Genomic DNA, 24,031 nt, shown 5'->3' with positions numbered 1-24,031 from the left:
ACCGCCGCCCCTCCCGCACTCACCCGCTCGCTGCAGCCGCATTGAATAGCGGCGGCAGCGAGTGGGCAACGAGGAGCAAACGAGCGATGAGAGCGCTCGTTTGCTCCTCTTAACGACCCGTGTAATAGGCCCTTTACCTCTTCTATCACTCCTTTGAAAATGTCTGCCGAAATAAAATGTTTGCAATCTGTTTTATAAACCATGTGAAGATGTGCTGTTCACACAGGTTCTTTGCTTTTTATAATTTTTTGGCCAAACTGTGTTAGTAGCTTTCTTTGGGCAACACTATATCTAGTGGTCAAATGCATCCCATATTACTCCAGTATTGATTGCCTATAGGGGAAAATATTGTACATGAAAGAGATAAGGACAGAGCCTGAAATGGCCTTAAAGGGGTTGTCCGGCGATAAAAAATTATTCACAGAATAACACACATTACAAAGTTGTATAACTTTGTAATGTATGTTATGTCTGTGAATGGCCCCCTTCCCCGTGTTTCCCCCCACCCACGCTAGACCCGGAAGTGTGGTGCATTATACTCACCGCATGTCGTGTCGTCCACGGTCTCCGATCGTCAGCAGTGACGTCTTCTTCGTGAGTCCGGCGGATCTTCCCGAGTGCTGGCCGCCCTCTGCAGCGTCATCCGAAGCTCAGCCGCGATTGGCTGAGCATAACTGTGCTCAGCCAATCGCGGCTGAGCGGCTGATGACGCGGCCACGTCATCAGCTGCTCAGCCGCGATTGGCTGAGCACAGTTATGCTCAGCCAATCGCGGCTGAGCTTCGGATGACGCTGCAGAGGGCGGCCAGCACTCGGGAAGATCCGCTGGCCTCCCGAAGAAGACGTCACTGCTGAGGATCGGAGACCGTGGTCGGCACGTGACAGGTAATGTATAGCGCACCACACTTCCGGGTACACGGGTGGGGGTGGTGGTACACGGGGAAGGGGGCCATTCACAGACATAACATACATTACAAAGTTGTATAACTTTGTAATGTGTGTTATTCTGTGAATAATTTTTTTCGCCGGATAACCCCTTTAATGACAGAGACAAATTTTATGAATATGACCAGTGTCACTTTATTCATTAATAACTTCGGGATGCTTTTACCTATCCGGCTGATTCTGAGATTGTTTTCTCGTGACATATTGTACTTTACATTTCTGGTAAATTGGAGTCGATACTCATAACGAATCTTTATGAAAAAAAACCCAAATAATGTAAAAAAATGCATTTTTCCAACTTTGAAACTTTTTTGCGTATACAGAAAGTGGTTATACCACATAAATTAGATATTAAATAGCATTAGCAACATGTCTACTTTATGTTGGCGGCATTTATTAAACGATCTTTCATTTTTTTTAGACGATAGGAAGCTTAAAACATTAGCAGCAAATTTCCAAATTTTCTGTAAAATTTCAAAATCAGATATTTTTAGGGACCTGTTCAGGTTTAAAGTGTATTTGAGGGGCCTGTATGTTAGAAAGCCCCACAAAGCACCCCATTTCAGAAACTGCACCCCCCAAACTCTGCAAAAGCATATCCAGAAAGTGTTTTAACCCTTTAGGGGAGTCACAGAAATAAAAGCTAAGTGTGTAAGGAATTTGAAAATTTTAATTTTCTGTGCAGAGATTTTATTGTAATCCAATATTTTTCATAATTCTAAACCTATTACCAGAGAAATGCACCCCAATAATTATTGTCCTGTTTCTGCAGTTTATAGAAATACCCCATATGTGACCCTATTGAGCTATTTGACGCAACCACAAGCCTCAGATATAAAGGAGCGCCTAGTGAATTTCAACGCCTCCGTTATATTTGGTCATTTTTGACTGTACCACTTCAGGTTGGCAGAGGCTCTGGGGTGCCAAAACCTAAAAAACACCCCTAAAGGGACACCATTTAGAAAACTACACCCCTCAAGGAATGTAACAAGGGGTGCGGTGAGCATCTGGACCCCACAGGTGCTTCACAGATTTTCCGAACAATATGGCGTGAAAAAAGAAAAATTTTTTTTTTACACTAAAACTTTGTTCTAGCCTTCAATTTTTCATTTTCTTAAAGGGATAAGAGGCAAAAAAAGACACAAAATGTGTAGCGCAGTTTCTCCCGAGTACGGAAATACCCCACATGTGGCGATAAAGTGCCAAGGGGGCGCAGGACGAGCCTCCAAAGGGAAGGAGCGCCAATTGGCTTTTGGAAGCTGAATTTCACTGAAAAGGATTTCAAGGGCCATGTCGTATTTACAGAGCCCTCGTGCTGCCAAGACACTGGAAACCCCCCACAAGTGACCCCATTCTGGAAACTACACCCCTCAAGGAATCTAACAAGGGGTTCAGTGAGCATATGGACCACACTGGTGACGGGCACAAATGTGGAACAATGTGACGTGAAAGGGAAAAATTTCATTTTTTCACTTTCATGGCACAAATGTGCCCGTCATCAAGGGGTCCATATCCTCACTGCACCCCTTGTTAGATTCCCTGAGGGGTGCAGTTTCCAGAATGGGGTCACTTGTGGGGGGTTTCCAGTGTTTTGGCAGCACGAGGGCTCTGTAAATGCGACATGGCGTTCATCATCGATTCTAGCCAAATCCAACCTCCAAAATCCAAATGGCGCTCCTTCCCTTCGGAGGCTCAGGTATTTACGGACTCAGGGGAAATTGCTCTACACATTTTGTTTTTTTTTCCTCTTTTAACCCCTTGTGAAAATGATAAATTCAAGGCTAAACCAACATTATAGTGTAAAAAATGTAATATTTCATTTTCACGCCACATTGTTCCACATTTGTGCCCGTCACCAGTGGGGTCCATATGCTCACTACACCCCTTGTTACATTCCTTGAGGGGTGCAGTTTCCATAATGGGGTCACTTGTGGGGGGTTTCAACTGTCTTGGCAACACAGGGGCCTTTTGAATGCAACATGGCCCCTCGAAATCCATTCCATCCAAATCCAGCCTTCAAAAACCAAATGGCACTCCGTCCCTTCGGAGGCTTACCCTGCACCCGAATGGTGCTTTATGTACACATGTGGGGTATTTCCGTACTCAGGGGAAATTGCTCTACACATTAAATGTTTTTTTTTTATCTTTTAACCCCTTGTGAAAATGAAAAAATCATGACAAGATTAATGATTTAGAGTAAAAATTTTACGAAAATTACACTAAATGTTGGTCTAGCCTTGATTTTTTTCCATTTCCACAAGGGGTTAAAAAAGAAAATGAACACAAAACGTGTAGGGTAGTTTCCCCTGAGTACGAAAATACCCCACATGTGGGCATAATGTGCCATATGGGCACAGGGCAAGTCACCAAAGGGACAGAGCGCCATTTAGAGGCTGGAATGGAGGATGGAGGCCATGTCGCAATTACAAAGCTCCTGTTCTGCCAGGACAGTAGAAACCCCCGACAAGTGACACCATTCTGGAAACTACACCCCATAAGGAATCTAACAAGGGGTGCAGTGAGCATATGGACCCCACTGGTGACGGGCACTTACGTAGAACATGTGCCGAGAAAATAAAAAATACAATTTTTTTCATTTTCACGTCCCAAATGTGGCCGTCACCAGGGGGCCATATCCCCACTGCCCCCCTTGTTAGATTCCTTATCGGGTGTAGTTTCCAGAATGGGGTCACTTGTGGGGGGTTTCTACTGTCCTGGCCGCACAGAGGCTTTGTAATTGCATCATGGCATCCTCTAATGGGAATGGCAGCCATATCTACTTAGCTGGGGAAAAGGGACAATTTTAATTTATTTGGGGGTATTAGGCCAATTATTAGTTTATAAGGTTGAAAATGACAGGTGTCCATCAAATTCAACCTGTGTTGATCCAGAGGAAGGCAAAAAACCCTCGTGAGGCAGACGACAGTAGCCTCATCACAGGGGAAAAATTCCTTCCCAACTCCATAATGGCAATCAGAATAATCCCTGGATCAACGTGACCCCTGAAATAGGAATAAGGGACAGAATTTAGATAATGTAGAACTCCGATGACGTGTGGTACGCCTTGGAGCGATCCAGTATGCAGAGGCCGGGGGGATCAGGACAGGTGTCACACTGGAAAATGGTGTCCTTCCTGATCCCCCTGTTACCCTACACTCTGCACTTCTTCTGGGGTCTCCCGTTCTCCAGTGTGGGGGACGTCACCTGGAAAATGTTGTCCTGGTGCGATACGGGGTCCCTCACATCCAGAAGCGCTGGGTCCGCTCCATGGCTGCTAAATATTAGGGCTCTGTTACTGCTTCTGATATGTTCGGATCGTGCCGCAAGCTACAGTAGCTCGGGCAGCGAGGGACCGGAAGAGGGGGTGCTGGTATAAAAGTTATCCCCGTACAGGTGGTAACCTTTATCCAGCAGTGGGAAGATCAGTTCCCGGACGATCTTCCCACTTGTTCTGAGGATTGGGGGGGGGGGGGAGGGGGCATCTGGGGGCTGCATTCGGGTGTCCCTTTCTACATACACTCTAAGGGTACGTGCACACTGCGGAATCGCGACAGATAACACTTCGTGCATTCCACAGCTGGCACCCACCGGCGGAGTGATGCAGGCGCACGTCTCCACTCGTGTCATAGACTCCATTCTATGCACGGGCGGATTCCGCTCTTTGTCCAACGTATTCATTCTTTGGATGGACGACGGATTCCGCCCGTGCATAGAATGGAGTCTATGACACGGGTAGGGACATGCGCCCGCATCAGTCCGCCGGTGGGTGCCAGCTGCGGAATGCACGAAGAGTCATCCTTTGCCATTCCGCAGTGTGCACGTACCCTGAATCTGTAAGTGTACCCTGAGGTACGCTCACACAGTTTGTAGAATTTCACACCATACTGTCATCTCTTATTGGGACGGTACTGGCGGAAAATACGTGTCTGGGGGGCAGCTTACGCTACGCTACCCCCAGACACGTCACTGGATGATGAGGATGAATGGAGGAAAGAAGGATCCCCCCCATTCATCCTCACTGGCTGTTTCGGTGTCGGAGGCAATAATAACATATCCCTCTGACACCGAAACACCCTGGGGGCCATCTTTATACGGGGATTGGTATATGGGGTATGTAGTGGTGTAGTGTCAAACTTTATTCAATGTAGTGTGGTGTAATGTACTGTTTTTTACGTGTTTTTTTTACAGTAAGTATAAAAAAAAAACCTACGCCAACAAAGGCGTTGCTGATAAATGCCGCACTTATGTGCGGCACTTGTAAGCACACCGTGGCAGTAGAATATAGAAAAAAAACACCCTACGCCAAAAAGGAGGAGTTGCTGATTAGCATCGCACTTTCGTGCGATGCTGATCAACACTCAGCGGCGATAGGGTGCGGAAAATAGGCAAAAAAAAATTTGAAAAAAAAAACTAAAAACTTTTTCTACATTCTGAACATCCCTGTAGCGGCTGATATGTGTAATACACTTATCAGCAGCTACAGGGCAGCAGAGCGCAAAATACGGAAAAAGCCGACGCTGGAGCCGAAAATAGCCGAGAGAAGCCGAACGTGACGTCACGGAGGAAGCCGAAGACCCGAACGAACACGAGGACGCCGCGAACCCGGAAGACGCCGATCAGGAGCCCGGGACAGGTGAGTAATGTACAAATACCTGCTCTGGACCCCTCGGCTACCTAGCTGAGGGGTCCAGGGCAGGTATTTACTATTTTGTGGGACTCTGATCGCCGTGCCACCGGCCCGATCGCCGTGAACGGCCGGCTGGTACCGGACAGCCGTTCACGGCGATCGGGCCGGTGGCACGGTGACCACCATTACTTTTTACAGTAATGGCGGTCGGTGCCGTCCTCGGACAGCACCGACCGCCATTTTTTTCCGGGTCATCGGGTCACCGATGACCCGGAAAGGTTCCGATCGCCGCTATTGGCTGATCTGAATTGATCAGCCTATAGCGGCGAACGTAAGCACGGGGGGTGTTAACCACCCCCTGTGCCGTGAAGCTAAGATGGCCTGCTATGATTTATAGCAGGCCATCTTCCCCGATTGCTGTGTGCGAACACGCAGCGATCGGGGAAACATCGGGCGTAAATTTACGCCCTGATGCGCCAAGTACCAGGGCGCGAGGGCTTAAGTTTACGCCTGATGTCGTTAAGGGGTTAAGAATGTTTCCATTCATTGCTAGTGTTGATCTTAAAATTGCAGTTTCATATAGTGACCTCTTCTGACCTGTATATTTTAGTAAATATTTCTGTTTTCCCGTTAAATAACAATACATAACCAAATAGTCAACTGGGTGTTGCCAGTTTGGGTGTGACCCTACACTGCAATGTTTGCTTTGATTGGATAATGTCAGACAGGTCAGGGACATGCCCCAACAGGTAACACCTAGAGATGAGCAAACTGCGAGCATGCTCGAGTCCATCTGAACCCGATCGCTCGGCATTTGATAAGTGGTGGCTGCTGAAGTTGGATAAAGCTCTAAGGTTGTCTGGAAAACATGGATACAGCCAATGACTATATCCATGATTTCCACATAACCTTAGGGCTTTATCCAACTTCAGCAGCCACCGCTAATCAAACACCCAATTGGATATTGAGTCATACATTTCTAGTAAAAATAACAGAGGGATGAAACAACACAAAGCTATAAGAAAATGTGTTACAGAATTAATAGAGCATACAAAAATCTACTAAAACCCATCAGAAAAGGGGTCAGGTCCTCTTTGAAGCATTTTAGTCACTTTACATGACTTTTGATATGTCATACAGGTGTGAAACGTTTTCATGATTTAGGAGCTGGGTGTTCAGAGCCCCATTGCTCATTAGATATAGTAGAAAATGTGGAGCAAATCTGCTGTTAGAGCAGTGAGCTGGGGATTGAAGTGCATAGTCCTGCGCTTCTCCAGCTATATTTAGTGATTGTGAGGGTCTGAACACCCAGGCCCTGAAGGACCAAACTTGTGATGTGTCAAACTTTTTTTTTTTTTTTTTAAGTGAATGTAACTAGAAATGAGCAAATTAAATTTGTTTTGCTTTATGTGAAACTGATCTGCGCTCATCTCCCTCAGGATGCCAGCTCCGTGCAGAGAGGGAGCATACCACCTGGAAAACATGGATACAGCTATCCATGCTTTTCAGGCAGTCCTTGGTCGGTATCCTCTCTAAATGTAACAAATTACCAAATAATGTCAGTGACAGTAATGTGGTAAATAACACAGTAGTCAGGCATTCTCTATACATATATAGAATCCAGTCTGTTTTTTTTACATGGAGCAAGTTTATTGTGCTCCTAATTCTGTGTTAGCACAGTCTCTTTAATGTGTGTTTCTATCATATATATAGAATTTGCATCACGTTCTAATGCCCAATAAATGTACCTGGGTTTCAGCAGTTCTTTATGTTAACAGATGTTCAGTGCAACAGGGAGCACATCTATTGCCGCTAGTGGGCTTCTGATCTAATGTAGTACAGGAATCCTCGGGGTTTGCAACAGTGCCATGCTGTCTGAGAGATTGTACCACTGACTGGTTAAAAAAAAAGAGTCATTCATACCTGCTTACTCTGCTTATAGTCACTGTGTGCAGCTGGGCTGCCATCTGCTTTATGAATGGAAGCTATGAAAAGCTGTAGGTGTGTAGACGTGTTAGAGTAAGCAGTTTCAGTTTCAGTTGCGGCTGTGATTTTTATTACCTAGAACCAAGTAGATTTGAGTCCATGGGGGACATTTATCAAACTAATTGCACCTGTTTTTAGTCTAATATATCTAGTTTGCTCTCAAAATAAATCTAATATGAATTTATGAAGCTTTTTTAGACAAGATTATCCAAATTAGTTGCGACTTTTTGAATTAGATTTTTTTGTTGTTAATTAGATCGAAAGTGCGCCAGAATTTTTTTAGCTAAATTTTTTATTAAGTCGCATATATTGGCGCATCGCTACGTCTGCTCCAAAACAGGTGAATTTATTAGACTAATTAAAAGACCATTATTTTTAAGACACATTTACTATGCTATTAGACAATTTACATAAATTTGACTTAACACATTAGATTGGAAATTATGCCAAAACATCCTTTACAAAATCGTGTTTTTAGATTTGTTAGTAAATATCCCCCTAGTGTCTCATCAGAGATTTATTTCTTTTGTTTAAATTCTCTGGTAATTACATTTAGAGTTCCCAATTCTCATATTTACCAAAAGAACCATCCTTCTATCTTCACTGTGTAGAACATGTTTTATGACTGCTAAAATGCAACAGAATTGGCTATTACTGTTCTCTGAAAGTGCTGTTTCCTTGTATACTGTGTATAGTGAATATGTATACTGAATATGTATACTGAAAAAAAAAAAAAATAGGTTTTATATATATATATATATATATATATATATATATATATATATATATATCACACCAAAAGTGTTGATAGGTTAGGATTTGGTTGTTGAGGCCGGGTTCACACTACTTTTTTGCAACCCCTTTTTTTTTCATACGTTTTTGCAAAAGATGGATGGAAAAACGGATTCATTTGTGTGCATCTGTTATGATTTGTTTTTCTGTTGACTTCCATTATTAAAAAAAGAATCAAAACACGTCAGTTTTTTTTACCCAAATAAAAACGTGGTTGATCCCATTTTGTGTATGGTAAATAAAAAGGATGCGTTTTCAAAACTGGTGCACACAAATTCATCTGTTTTTCAATCTGTTTTTAGCAAAAACATTGTGTGAACCCAGCCATAGACTCCCGCCGCTCTTTACAAGGAGTCTGGCTTGCTGCAATCTCCATTCAGCTGCAGGAGACAGACTCCATATAAGTCTATTGAGCTCATATCTCACAACTGGATGGAGACCACATTCAGCCTGGGAGTTCAGATGTTTGGTGGGGTCTGACACTTAAACATTACAAAAAGTTTGTGATGCCTATGAATTATGTTTTACCTATATTTTATTATGACATTTACTTTTTTCACAGGCATGTTGGTTGTAAATGTGACTTGGAGAAACAAGACCTATGTAGGCACCCTTTTAGATTGTACACGACACGATTGGGCACCACCTAGGTGAGTTTCTATCCCTTAGAACCTTGTCTTTTGTCTTTTTTATTAAGAGATTTTTTGAGATGTGAGAAGAGGGTCTGTTTCCCTAAAACTATGCTGTTTTTTTATATAGCAACTGTGTCCGTTTTAGTAGCTTTCCCTTAATTGAATTTATCACCCAAACAGCTTGTTTATATTTTTGTTTTTTATTTGTATGTCATGTTTTAAATAGAAATACTCAACATTTAAATTTTTCCCCTTCCCCTCCAGATTCTGCGACTCTCCCACAAGTGACTTGGAGATGCGGAACGGACGGGGGAGGGGTAAACGTATGCGGCCAAGTAGTAATGCTCCTGTTGCAGAAGGTACACCAGCCCCTGAGAGTAAAGGTGCAAGCAGTAGTAGCAGCAGTAGCAGCAAGACGCGAGCTGGCGCCAACAATAAAGGAAGACGTGGAAGCCAGAATTCTAGTGAACATCGTCCACCCCCCTGCAATCCAGCAGAAGATATAAAAGCTAGCCCATCTTCTGCCAGCAAGCGCAAAAGCAAGCCCCCTTCTGACATGGAACTAACTTCTAGCTCTGAAGACTCTAAGGGGAGTAAGCGTGCTCGCACAAACTCAATGGGATCCTCATCTGCCCCTGTGTCTGTCTCTTTACCTTTAACAGTGCCATTAAGCACTATTAAGGTGGAACCAGCTGCTTTGGACCGTAATTGTTCCTCCCCCATTTTAATAGACTGCCCTCACCCTAACTGCAACAAGAAATACAAGCACATTAATGGCCTGAAATACCATCAGGCTCATGCACATACAGATGATGACAGTAAACCAGAGGCAGACGGGGATAGTGAATGTGGTGAGGAGCCACAGCTTCATCTGGACATGGTTAGTTGTAATGGTACCTTTCCAACTCAAAAGGGTTCTCTTTCCCCAGCCCGATCTGCAACCCCCAAAGCTCGCTTGACAGAACCACACAGTCCTACACTCACTTCAAAATTTGGAGGTAAGGTTGTATGCAAGAAAAAAATTGGTACCGAAGGAGATACAGACCCTGGAGCACTTTCTAATGATGGATCAGATGATGGTCCCATGGCAGCAGATGACACAAGCAATGATGGCTTTGAGTCACAGGAAAAACGATTGACTGAAAAGGATGCTGCCAAAAAAGGCAATGGGAGCAGTAAGCCTGACAAGTTGGCTTCATCTAAAAGCGTGAAGTCTGCTCGACCTATTGCACCTGCAATAGTACCTCAGCAAATGTACACCATTCAAACTACAACCTTCACTGCTGGGAGTCCAGGTTCTTCCACAGGTCTTACCACCACAGTAGTCCAAGCCATGCCCACCAGCCCACAGCTTAAACCTATCCAGCCCAAACCAACAGTAATGGGAGAGCCTTCTAGTATTAATCCAGCCCTAACTCCATCTAGGGATAAAAAGAAAAAGGATAAAAAGAAGAAAGAACAAAGAGAGGATGAAAGTCCCGGAACCTCTATGAAAGTGGGACGTCCAGAAGATGGGAAAAGTCCCTATGGGGAAGCAGTTGGTGATTCTGCAAGCAAAGGAGATGGACTTATTAATGGCTCTGATGCCCATCAGAGTAGGCTGGCCAGCATAAAGGCAGAAGCTGACAAAATCTATAGCTTCACAGATAATGCACCAAGCCCTTCTATAGGAGGAGGAGCAAGTGGTAGTGGCAGTTCAAACCGAATGGAAAATCCCAGTCCTGGTCAGCCCATGACACCCTTACATGTTGTGACGCAAAATGGGGCCGAGGGAACCTCAGCTAAAACAAACAGCCCAGCTTACTCTGACATTTCAGATGCAGGAGAAGATGGAGAAGGTAAATTGGAAGGCACAAAGGCCAAGGATCCAGAGCAAATGGTAAAGGAAAGTGCCAAAAAGTCCCTTTTCCCGCCACAACCTCAAAGCAAAGAGTCTCCATACTATCAGACCTTTGAAACTTATTATTCTCCCAACTATGCACATTCCAGTCCAGGTGCCATGAATCCCACTGGTCAGACTACACCAGAAAGTCAGCCACTAAAAGTGAAGAAGGAAGAAGATCTCGAAGTAACAGAAGTTAAAATGAAGGTTGAGCCACCTGAAGATAAAAAGCCGGAGCTTAGCAGCACTAGCCAGCAGCCCTCAGTTATTCAACAGCGTCCGAATATGTACATGCAGTCTCTCTATTACAATCAGTATGCCTATGTGCCTCCATACGGCTATAGTGACCAAGGGTATCATGCTCATCTGCTAAGCACTAACCCAACATATAGGCAACAATATGAGGAGCACCAGAAACAAAGACAAAACCTGGAACAACAGCAGCAGCAGCAGCAGCAACAACAGCAGCAGCAGCGCAGCATTGAAAAGAAGGCAGAGATGGCCATGAGGGATAGAGAGGCTACTCTTAAAGAAGAATGGAAGCACAAGTCTTCAGTACCTCCAACACTCACAAAGGCACCAAGTCTAACCGACCTGGGAAAGTCAGGTCCTAGCAAACCTAAGGAACTGATTTCTGGGCCAGACTCAAGTAAGTCTGTGATAATTCCCAAACCAGAGGACTCAAAGATCCCAGTACAGCAAGCAGAGGGTTTAAAAGCAAAAGTATCAGAAGGAAGTAGTCATACAGGAAAAGAAAGTGGAGAGCCTTCTAAACCAGTAGGAGAGTGCAATAGGCAAGCTGGACTTGATCCTGTATTGTGGTACCGACAGGTAAGAACTAATAAATGTATTTCTCATTCAAATGTAATTTTAATGAGCTTTCAAGATGTTGGAACTTAAAGGGGTTATCCAGGATTAGAAAAAGCACAGCCACTTCCTTGCAAAAACAACACCACCCCTGTCCTCAGGTTGTATGCATATTACAATTCAGCTCCTTTCAACTCAGTGGAATTGAGCTGCAAAAACCACACCCAAACAGAGGACAGGAGAGTCACTGTTACTGGAAGGAAACAGCCATGTTTGTTTGTTTTTTAAGTTTGGCTGGCAGCACAGATATATGCATATCACTGCTGTCAGTTTCAATTAAAGCAATCCCAGAATTTTTTTTGTCAACAAAATTTAGATTCAGAAAGTTTCAGAAAGTTAAATAGATTTGTAATTTACTTCTATTTAAAAATCTCAAGTCTTTCCATACTTATAAGCTACTATATATCCTGCAGGAAGTGTTGTTTGTTTACATTCAGAAACAGTGCTCTCTACTGACATCTCTGGCGGAGTCAGGAACTGTCCAGCGCAGCAGCAAGTCCCCATAGAAAACCTCTCCTGCTCAGGACAGTTCCTGACTCCGCCAGAGATGTCAGTAGAGAGCACTGTTTCTGAATGTAAACAAACAACACTTCCTGCAGGATATATAGTAGCTTATAAGTATGGGAAGACTTGAGATTTTTAAATAGAAGTAAATTACAAATCTATTTAACTTTCTGATACCAGCTGATTTGAAAGAAAACATTTTTTCGCTGGACAACCCCTTTAATTATTTAGGACATACCTTTGTTGCCTGGTCTGTTTTTTATTTTTTCTAAAAAAACTTATTTGGGCTGTGAAGGGTGTTAGAGAGGCGGAGCAATGGGTCCTAGAACTGCTACAACCCACTGTATTGTATGCAGAATGCTCATGGCTGATTATTCAAGGGGCAGACACAGCCAACAAAGGTGTGATCTAAATGCATTCATTTACATATATCCAGCGGTGCCTTCAGCTCAATAGGCAGGGCCTCACACATTCATATAAGTACTATATGCCCCCTGTTTGCACAGTGAAGGTGGTCACACAGGCACAGTCCAACTCTGTTGGTGGACGTATGAGTGATAGAGAGGCAGCTGGGTATTGTGTACTTCTATTGTTACTGGAATACAGATGTTGCACTGTAGACTATGTTCACGCTTGTGTTCTCTTCATACTCTAAACCATGGGTCTCTGCGGCCCTCCAGCTGTTGCGAAACTACAACTCCCATCATGCCTGGACAGCTAAAACTTTGGATTTGGCTGTTCAGGCATGATGGGAAATGTAGTTTAGCGACAGCTGGAGGGCCGCAGTTTGGAGACCCATGCTCTAAACCATCTCTTCTTAAACTTTGCACTGGGGCCTCACCAGACAGGCCAAAAGGATTCCTGAGCCTCACCATCTGTGGTGATAAAAACTATTGCTCAGTCTACCCTATATTTGTCTCCTAAACTCTATATAACATTAATATAAGCACAAAATGAATGAATCAATGTTCCTTAAGGGTGCGTTCACACGTACAGGATCTGCAGCAGATTTGAAGTTGCAGATTTAAATCTGCTGCAGATCCTGTAGGTGTGAACGCACCCTAAACCAGAGATTGTTGCTGTCTGGGAAAGGACTGTGCAGATTATAATTACTTCTGTGAAATCTCCCTCACCAGCAACTGGGAGCACCTTACTGCTGAGGCCTACCTCACAGTTTGAGAAGCACTCCTCTAAACCACACTGTGCCCTACCGGAGTGCCCTACCGGATTTGTCATACAGCTGATGCCCCCAGTTCCTGGTGCACTTATAATTGAGCATGGTGTCTGTCACTTTGATGAAACAATAGCAGATTTTTTTTTAATTTTTTTTTTAGTTCTGTCAAGTATGATGAAATCTTACATGTTAGCATAATACCAAACAATAAACATCCTCAACAGCACCAAACATCACAATGCAGCGCAAAATACCCCTCTACGCCTGTTTGGTGATGATTGGTCATATTATGTGTGCTGTACAGTGATATTTGCTTGATGTTACATAATTTTCAGTGGTGAGGCCCTGGTGTAACTGTGGATTAGCTAGTGAGCCTGAAGAGAAAAAGATTGAAATGTCTTGATTTATGGTGTTGATTATATGCATGCTTGTAAGGTCTACTTTATTAAGCTTGGTGTAAAAAAAAAATACACATGTCAAAATTTAAATCATCACAGCTAGTCCATTGTCGCTAATGAGCCAACGCTATGGCCCTGTACACATGATGGAGTTTTCAGTGAGAAAAATACATGTTTTTGGACACAGGTTAGGACCATACATATTTCTTTGGAGGCCATATTACATGAAACGATTATCGGGCGTTTCCTGCTGCCGTCCCTCTGTGGAATAGAAGCAGTAGCAGCAGACCACCGCTATCTTCTAAGGGCTGCCTGGACAATCTAGCGATCACCCAGGCAGCTCCACCGCGCCCAATCCTCCCACCCACATACACACACCCACACACCCCACACTCTTACCAGCCTGTCCCGACAGCGCACTCAGTGAGTGGGGGGCGAGGAGAAAGTTAACGCTGACCTGACAGGTCGGCGCTTGATTGCTCCCTCTCATCACCTCGTGCAATTGGGGCTTAAGTTCACGTTAATTTGAATTCTGATTTGAATTCTGTGTAAAATTCCATACAGCACTGGATTACACTGTAGGCTGGAGGCTCTGGGCAGAATGAGTTGTAAGGCATAGATTAATACTGTATGTATTCTCCAAAAAGCTTATTTGGGGGGCTTAGGTTGTCTACTGTTTAACACAAGAATCTTTTTTTTTTTTTTTTTTTTTTTTAACAATATTCTTATAAAGCAACAAGAAGCAGAGTCACGCATGTGGTCCTACGTTTATCCGAAGTACACTGATGCACTAAAAGCTGATGATGAAAGGTGGAAAGAAGAAAGAGATCGGAAAGTCAAGGAGGAGAGAAGCAGGAGCAAAGAAGCCTCTGCCAAGGAAGATAGCAAGGAGGCAATTAATGTAGACGTTAAGGGACCCCCACAAACTGAGGATCCCCGTGGGCTACCTAAGGACCCTCGCACTAGTACTCATGTACCGGTTTCATCACCACTTACACAACATCAGTCCTATATCCCATATATGCATGGTTACACCTACAGCCAAGCGTATGACCCCAGTCATCCAAGCTACCGTGGGATGCCAGCAGTCATGATGCAGAATTACCCAGGTATTTCAAAAGTTTTGCTGTTAATATTTAATCCAGAAGCACAAGTCTGTCATCTCCAGTTTCTGCTAATCACTACTACTCCTGGTTCCTGTTGATGCATAATCTCAGTGGGAACGGCCACTCAGCCATTCACTGGATGCAGTGGTGTCCTATGTCATTCAGTGATTGACAAAATGCACAGTTCCTGCTCGTCCAACACATCAATGGGGAGTAGAGGCAAAAACTAGGAGCTGTGCAGAAATATGAACAATAGGGGAGAAGGCCCTACTCGCAAGCTTTTCTGTTATCTATTGTAATAGTAGATAAAGGTTACCAAGTGAAGATAAGACCTCAGTTCTGGGGGTAAGGATGGCAAAGGGGAACATTGGAGGCAAAAGTTGTAAACAGGGCTGTGGAGTCGGTAAGCCGCAGCTCCGACTCCAACTCCGACTCCTGAATTTTATCAGGACCGACTCCTGACTCAGACTCCTGCTCCTTCATAAATGGCCGGTCATATACCAGGGGAGTTATTTATCACACTGGCTCAGCAGCTTCTCCCTAATGTCCTACATGATTTCTGAGGGAATAACGAAACATATAAAGCAGCTTCTCCTGTGAGTGCAGTGGATGCAGCCAGTCTCCAGCCTCCATGTCCTGAACAACTCAGAACTGGACTAGATGGAGCAGGTGGTCTTTTCCTGCTGACAATTTTCCATGTTTCTAACTAAATATTCACCATACTTAAAGAAACACTGCTAACAATGACAGATACCGGTGATATAGAGGTCAGCCATAGTGATATACAGGGGGTCACACATAGTGATATAGAGGTCACACAGTGATATAGAAGGTCACTGTGGGGGCACGCAATAGCACGCACACACACACTGCCTGCTGCAGCCATAGCATACACACACACACACACACAGCCTGCTGCAGCCATAGCGCACACCACACACAGCCTGCTGCAGCCATAGCATACACACACACAGTCTGCTGCAGCCATAGCATACACACACACACACAGCCTGCTGCAGCAATAGCATACACACAGCTCGCTGCAGCCATAGCGCACACCACACACAGCCTGCTGCAGCCATAGCACACACACACACAGCTTGCTGCAGCCATAGCGCGCACACACACACACACAGCCTGCTGCGGCCATAGCACACATACACACAGCCTGCTGCAGCCATAGTGTGCACACACAAACACACAGAGCTTGCTGCAGCCATAGCACGCATGAACACAGCCTGCTGCAGCCATAGCGCGCGCACACACACACACCCTGCTGCAGTCATAGCACACAGCCTACTGCAGCCATAGCACGCACACTTATTTACACAGCTGCAGCCATTGAACACTGAAGAAAAACACACAATATTATCCCAGAGAGAAAACACACCACTGAGGACAAAGGTTACTGCTATACTAATGTCTTCTCCTCCTCCTCTATATTACACAGGATATCTTCATATTACACTGCTGCTCATATACAGTCATCCAGCATCCAGGAAGAGAACAGCACAGATCTCCCCCCACACAATGGACTCTCAATGGGCTCAGAAACAAACTGCCAAATAGTGACCGACAACTTTTCCATGACCCCCCTTATGTAATAGGGCCAGTGATCTATTAGAATGTTGCTCATAATATATATTCATGAGCAAAACTTGTAAAATTCATATCAAAATTCAATTCTACATTTTTTAAAGATTTTTTTTTAAAGCTGGTGTCGGAGTCAGTACATTTTTTTCCGACTCCGACTCCAGCTCCGACTCCAGCCAAAACAAGCTCCGACTCCACGACTCCGACTCCACAGCCCTGGTTGTAAACGCCTATGGTTAGCAGTGTAGTGCAAAAAGAAAAAGCAGTCAGCTGTATTTTACTACTATAAAGGCTTGAACTATGTGTTCATTCATTTCTTTGTCTAGGTTCCTATCTCCCTTCAAGTTATTCATTCTCCCCATATGGCAACAAGGTTGCTGGCAGTGATGAGTCTGAAAAGTCACGAGCCAGTCCAAGTGTCAGCTGCAAGCCTACCACCGAGTCTAAAGCCCTTGACATATTACAGCAACATGCAAGCCATTACAAGAGCAAGTCTCCCACAGTAAGTACAGTACAAAAACCATCTGCTAAATTCTGTTGAAAGAACCTAAAAAATTGACGTCTGACCATTTTTACTTTAGAATTTATTAACAGGTCCTTTTTAAGTTTTGGATCAGTTGTTAGATGTCCAAAGAAAAATGGCAATGCGCTCCTGCATGTTAATATGTTTAGCGTTGTGGATTCAGCCATGTGGTTTTTCAGTCAGCTGAGCAGGGATGACATTATGGGCATGCTTTTTAACAGGGTAGGAGGACTAGGTGCTGACTTTTGTTAAAGTTGTCTGCTAGGATTTTTTCAGAAACTGTATCACTCTTGTCCATGGGCTGTGTCTGGTATTGCAATTTAGCTCACTGAGGTTAAGCTACGGTTAGATAAAGAGTACCTTTCTTGTCCTCAGTTTGTGTGCAGTATTGCAGCTTGTCTTCAATTCAGGTGTGGTTTGAAATTTACTTCAATGGAGTTACAAAACTCCGCCCAAGCTGGAGACAAGAGTGGTGCTGTCTCTGGAAGAAAGTAGCCATGTTTTTGTAGCGCTGGATAACCCCTTTAAGTAGATTAGCAGTTAAAATATTAAAATAATGCATTAGTGCTATCTTTTTAGTTATGCTGTAAAAAAAAGATTCAGTACTCATGATGTGAATATACACATTGTCTGCAGCAGTTCAGATCCAACCTTTTTGCTATGCATGGTTCATGCCCACTGACTGTTATACAGTATGTGAAAGCTGCCCGTCTTAGTTATGCACTTATTTATACAACCTTGGGAGCAGCCAGCACCACAATCGAAGCAGAATGGACAGGGTCTGGCTGGGGTAACTTAAGACATACTGTGAGAAACTCCAATGGCTAGAATGACTTCCCAGCACTTGGTCCACTAGACTACATAGTCCTGTAGGAAAACACTGCCTTCATTTATGGTATTATTTAGAGATGAGTGAACCTGGAGCATGCTCAAGTCCATCCGAACCCGATCGTTCTGCATTTGATTAGCTGGGGCTGCTGAAGTTGGATAAAGCTCTAAGGTTGTCTGGAAAACATGGATACAGCCAATGACTATATTCATGTTTTCCACATAACCTTAGGGCTTTATCCAACTTCAGCAGCCACCACTTATCAAATGCCGAACGTTCGGGTTCGGATCAACTCGCGCATGCTCCAGGTCTGCTCATCTCTAGTATTATTGAAATGGCTTTTCCTACACTTCATGGCTCGAGTTATGCTTTTAAGAGTGTTTATGGTGAGATTGGTGTAGTCTTGTCATTAAAATGTCATGACTGTGATATTACCTTTATGTACAGATCACAGACAAATCTCCACAGGAGCGAGAGAGAGGTGGCTGCAATGTGCCGGGAAGCTCTGCAGGAGCAGCAGGTGGCTGTAGTAGTATGGGAGCACCAGACCGAGGAGTAGGCGATAGGAATTCTGAAAGGCCACGCACTTCCCCTTCACAGCGCTTAATGTCCACACATCATCACCATCACCATCTTGGTTACTCTTTGCTGCCGGGCCAGTATCCCTTGCCGTACACCACAGGTATGTACTCTGCATTTTCAGATCAATTTGTTGAATACAAAGACCTCTCTTTCCCTATGATGAGAGAGATTATAAGCTTCCCAACTTCATGTGTAGAACTTTTATTTCCATGGTTGCACTAAATATTGACATTTTCACTTGAGCTACTAAACTAAAGTTATTGGATTTTTTATGCGGTACATTGAAGTTAATTTACACGTACAGTGAAAGAAATAATTATTTAATCCCTTATAATTAAGGGTAGGTTTAAAGGGGTAGTGCAACGCGGCAGCGCACATCTCCGCCCGTGCCATAACCACTACTCTATGCACAGGCGGATTCCGCCGAAAGAAGTGACATGTCAATTCACCCGAGCATAGAATAGTGCCCATGGCACAGGCAGAGATGCGAGCCGCCGCCTGCGGGTATGAGCGACAGAATCCGCTGCGGGTCATACGCGGGAATTCCGTAGTGTGCACGCACCCTAACTTTGTATTGTGTGTTAATAAGCTGTTTGGCCCCAGCAGGGGGCGGGCCTGGTCTCCTTCCTCTTTGCTGTTTTCCACAACAGTGAATGGGAGAGGAAAAGGCAGCTGGTGCACATGCACACCAGCAGCTTTTTCATTGGATGGAGCGCATCACATGGCTTCCAGCTTGCTCAGGCCTGATTGTGTCCTTGACATCATTAAAAACTCTTTTGTCTTGCCCATATTATAGAGGTTACAGTCTGACTGACTGAGTCTGTGGACAGGAGTCTTTTATTCCGTGACCATGTAATGTCTTTAACCCAGGAATTGCAGTTTAATGCAGTTGTTTAGGACCATCTAACTTACCTGTAGGAGCCAGAACCCTTAATGGTTGGTAGGGGATCAAATACTTATTTTTTTCTACATTTTGCAAATTTATATAAATTATACAATGTAATTTTCTGGATTTTATTTTTCATATTCTGTCTGTCACTGTTAAAAGTAACATAACTGTTAAAATTCTAGACTGTTTATAAGTCTGTTAGTGGGCAAACTTACAAAATCGGCAAGTGATCAAAGTGATCTGTACAGCCTCAGCTGTCTCAGGTTATTATTAAGCCTAGTAGTCAGAATGAAAACTGCACGATTAAGGATTATTTTATAATATATAGTAAATGGAAAATTAGATTCACATTGTCTCAACCTTTTGAGCTTTTATTTTTTTGGCAGTACTGTAATTAAAGCTTTTATTTACATAGCTGGAAAAGATATTGAAATACAAACTTTTTTTTTTTTAGGTTTGTCTTCTACAGCTATTGTAGCAAGTCAGCAGGGCTCAGCCCCATCTCTGTACCCACCCCCGAGGAGGTGAAACCGGTAAGTTTGCATACAAACTGCTTTTTCATAAGAAATTGTGCTTGTTGCTAGATACATATTAGGGGGCATTCACACGTTCTGTGCATGATGCTTGGAGCTCCAAAACATTGTCGGTACAGTATCGCGAAGATTTAAAAAATTTCGGCGCTCCTGACATCATGACGAAGGAAGATGCTGGGAACTTTGAAGTCCGTTCTGTTGCATGTTTGTCGGTCAATGCATCAAATGTGTGATTGTCCTCTAATTGTCATTATCCATTCCTGTTTGCCACTTGTGACAAATTAAAGGGAATGTGTCGGCTTTATGTTCCGAACTGCTGAGTCTGTTAGATAGGTGTAAGGACAAGGAGACACATGGTACCATTCATATATCAGTCAGTGCTTCCATGATGTAGAAAAATGCTTTTATTATAAGGTAAGAAGAGTCGGAGAGGCTTTTCTAAGCTCCTTAAAAAAGCTATAAGTTGGAATGCCTCCTCTCTCCACCCTCTCGGTGCTTAATTTGAAGCTGAATCCCAAGCAGGCTCGGGTATGGGAGGGGGGAGTGAGGAGGTTTTATGGCTTGCTGCACTTCAGGGGCTTCTTTGACACTTTGCACAGACGGGTAGAAGCATTTTTCTACTTTCTGGAAGCACAGATGGATATATGAAAGATACCAGGTGTCTAACAATGTCAGCAGTTTAGAACGTGAATTGCAGCTAAAAGATTTCAGCTACTCCATGCAGCTCTTGATGTGGAGACCTAACACATTTTTGTATTTAAATGTGTATGGAGTTCATTTGGAGTCGGGACCCATGTTGAAAAATAATTCATGTCAAGAGTGTTTGCTCGTTCATCGGCTGGTTGCTGGAGCTATTTCAAGCAATATCTGCTTGGACAGATTATCTGCCCATATAATAGTGCCTTTAGTGGGGGGACAGCCTTGTGAGTACAGAAGAAAGCCCCTTTGTCCAATAAAATCTGTCCCCATGTTACTTATATTTAGTTATATTTAAATATAGTTTATTTGTAGTCAAGTAAAATTAAGATGATGTGGAGGAAAAAATAGGTGAAATTGGTCTCTTTTCTTAATCCAAAGCACATCTTGTTCTATACTTGCATCTCTAGACTATTGTTCCCATGATTGCTTTTTTCTTTGTTTCCTCTTCTAAATGTTTCTATATTTTTTACCTTACAGGAAAATTCAGCATCCAAGGACCCTGCCTACATAAAGTCATGTGACTGGATCACAGGACCCATCTGGAATGAGTCAATGCATCAGTTGAATGGTGTTTCTTCAGCCAGAGTTTTCTGTAAAGGGCTTCTGAGGTATCATTCTGATCCAGGACACACAGGCCCGATCCTTTACCCCTCCACAAGCTTGGTCCTCCCCTTCCTGCCTTTGGGAGATCTGGTTTTGCAAAATGGGACTGTATTTATTCAGTGCATCCTCCAGTGGACTGGGTCATGAGAAGACATGGGATTTCTTTATGGACAGTATGTGTGGGGGAAATACCGTGCTCAACATTGAACACCTCATTCATGTAACAAAACATTCTGGGTTAGGATCGTGCATCCTACGCCTACAGACTTCTGGTTAAATGTTATTTTGAAGTTAAAAGATGATGAATTTGTTTTGTCTTTTGTTGCTACACTCCATCAGTCATGGCTGTTCAGTTTATGGATTCTACCCGTGACCACACAAATTTCATGTGATCCAGGAGCCAAGGGATGGCATTGCTTCTAAAATGTCCACACCGATTTGTGTAAGAGAAGTACAGTTCCGTGTCCTGTCACATTGTCTGGGAGCGACTGTTGGCTTAGAGTTTTCCATCTTGATATTTCCTCATGTCTCTTCTGATAAAATACCTGCTTTTATTCCCCCCCCCCCTTTTTTTTTTTTTTGGAGATTGGCAGACCAAGATTTATGCTTAGTGCTTGAGCAAAACAAGTGGCAAAAATGTGGGTAAGTTTAAGGCTCCCAGTAACACCAGAGTAGTGCCACATTGTCTCCTTGTATGTCTTTTTGGTTAGCCAAGCAGTGCTTCTTTTTCTTACCACAATGGTCCTATCCTTTACTTAAATATTTCACGTATAAAATGTGGATCTTGGTTATGAGTTATGTGACAACAGTAATGCTGGACTCCCACAGATGCAACCTGGCTGTGTATAATGTATATAGACCTGGAAAAGGGTTTCTTTTTTATAAGACACTAATCTTAAATTGAGGACAAGTTTCACATGTGCATTTTAAATCTGTTTAACCACTAAATGTTTAGTGCCCTCATGGCAGGATGCCGTGGGTTTAGCATTACAAGCCCAACTCGTTTTCTCTACAAGCCCGTTCTTTCTCTCTTTAGTAACCTGTCTTTCAGTTTATTTTATGTTACGGCATGAATTCTGGACACCTGTAACTGCAGGAATGTAGTGTTCTCATATCTGAGAATAACAACACCTGTAAGGGTTGCATCTCTTTACAAAGATGCACTTTGTCCAGCTGTAAACCCAGGTATACAGACACATCATGGAGAGATGAAATGTTATAGCTGACAAGCATACCGCCACTCACTTCAAGAATCCAGCCATCAATAATAGAACAGTCTTCTGGACACTGAGAATATCTTGTCATATACACTTCATTATAGAGCATGCCACTTGACTCTTTTACAGTCATAAAGTGTTTTTTATAGTCTTTATCCCCCCATCCTTATTGTGCTTAGATGTAAGAAAGTAGGTTTCCATGGGTTCGAAAATCTCTTTGCAGGAGAATGTATTTCTTGCAGTGGCAGATGTCACGTGATCACTATGGACCCATTAAGACTGCTGCTATTTTCCAACAGGTTGCTGGTACTGTGACCATCTTACTCTCAAGTACTTCACATTTGCCAACCAATACGGTTCACAGATTCTCGGGTCTTTGATTTAGTTTTCTTTTACTGCTTTTTTTTCTCAGATACTGTACAACCTTTACATTTTCTGGCCATTTATTTCTTTTATTCTGGGGTTTTCACTCAGTTACAGTTCAAATTTCCAGTGTCCTATAAAGATGCACAATATATGCTTATGGAACTTTTTTTTATTTTTATTTTTTTTTTTAGACTTCCACTCTCTGCTACTTGTACCTCTTCTACCCCAAGAGGTGACCTGAAGGAATTTCGTTAAAAATAATAAAAAAAAAATGTATTTAACCCTTTCTGGAAGTTTTCCAATAAAGTTCTTTTGTATTGCTTGGTTGTAAACAGACGTTATTGTATATGGAAAAAAAACAATTCCCTACCTTCATTTATACTGGGGTGAATGGAGAGCTCATGCTCCCCTTTCATCCCTCCCGTATCTGTATAAAGATGTAAAATTATTTTTCTGTTATGTAGCTTTTTTTTTAAATCCGATTTAAAGTCTTTGTGGTAAAGTTGAATTTTTTTTCCTGCAGTTTAAAAAAAAATACACAAGTTTTGTTTTATCAGATATGTGGTGGTTTTCTGAATGTGTTGCAGTACATAACATAAAATCTGTACTTTTTTCGCTAATGAAATTTATTGGTTGGTAATAATTTAGATCTGATGATACTTCAATAGGATACCCCATACATGTTCAAGTGATGGTGACCTGACCTCTGAGACCGTTGCTGTTTGCTAGTAAAGTGTTGTGGGTACTAGCCAATAAAAGGGTGAATGTGGAGAAAAGGTCTGAAAACTGCTTACCACATTGCTATGATGGGATGCACTTCCATTCTGGCTCTAAATTTAAAACTCATCTCTGTAACCTGTTTGCCAGACTTCACAGATATCCTTTACAACAGCCCCAGGGACTATAGGAACCTGTAGTCTGGAGATGATCCCCTGACTTCTATGCAACAGTCTTGTGGGAATGCTCTGGGACCTGTTGAGATTCAGTTGGCAGGTTCAGTGTAAATCCTCCTTGTGATGCTAAGAAATTGACTGCCAAGAAGTGATCTCTACAGGATGTGTCAAATCTATGGTAAGGGTCCTATTAGATGGGCTAGGAGTCCATTTACATAGAAAGATTATCTGACATATCATCTGCCAAAGTTTTGAAGCCAAAGCCAGAAACAGACTATAAACAGAGATTAGGTCATAAAGAAAAGCCTGAGATTTCTCCTCTTTTCAAATCCATTCCTGGCTTTGGCTTCAAATCTTTGGCAGATAATCTGTCGGATAATATTTCTGTGTAA

At 43.1% G+C, this 24,031-nt stretch overlaps 1 protein-coding gene across 2 annotated transcripts in view; it reads left to right on the top strand.

Moving 5' to 3' along the window:
• The window catches only part of ZNF609 (zinc finger protein 609), a 60,540-nt gene extending 37,169 nt beyond the window's left edge, over positions 1-23,371 (top strand). For both annotated transcript variants that reach the window (XM_069981552.1, XM_069981562.1), the window contains exons 4-10: positions 8,912-8,999; positions 9,246-11,694; positions 14,540-14,915; positions 16,832-17,007; positions 18,305-18,539; positions 19,783-19,861; positions 21,038-23,371. In XM_069981552.1, the coding sequence (XP_069837653.1) occupies positions 8,912-8,999; positions 9,246-11,694; positions 14,540-14,915; positions 16,832-17,007; positions 18,305-18,539; positions 19,783-19,856 (3,398 nt within the window). In that variant the 3' untranslated portion in view covers positions 19,857-19,861; positions 21,038-23,371. The remainder of the gene's footprint in view (positions 1-8,911; positions 9,000-9,245; positions 11,695-14,539; positions 14,916-16,831; positions 17,008-18,304; positions 18,540-19,782; positions 19,862-21,037) is intronic.
• The last annotated feature ends 660 nt before the right edge of the window (positions 23,372-24,031 follow it).

The sequence above is a fragment of the Dendropsophus ebraccatus genome, chromosome 1 (genome assembly GCF_027789765.1).
Source record: "Dendropsophus ebraccatus isolate aDenEbr1 chromosome 1, aDenEbr1.pat, whole genome shotgun sequence".
Lineage (NCBI taxonomy): Eukaryota > Metazoa > Chordata > Amphibia > Anura > Hylidae > Dendropsophus > Dendropsophus ebraccatus.
This window is presented reverse-complemented; position numbering and strand designations above follow the sequence as displayed.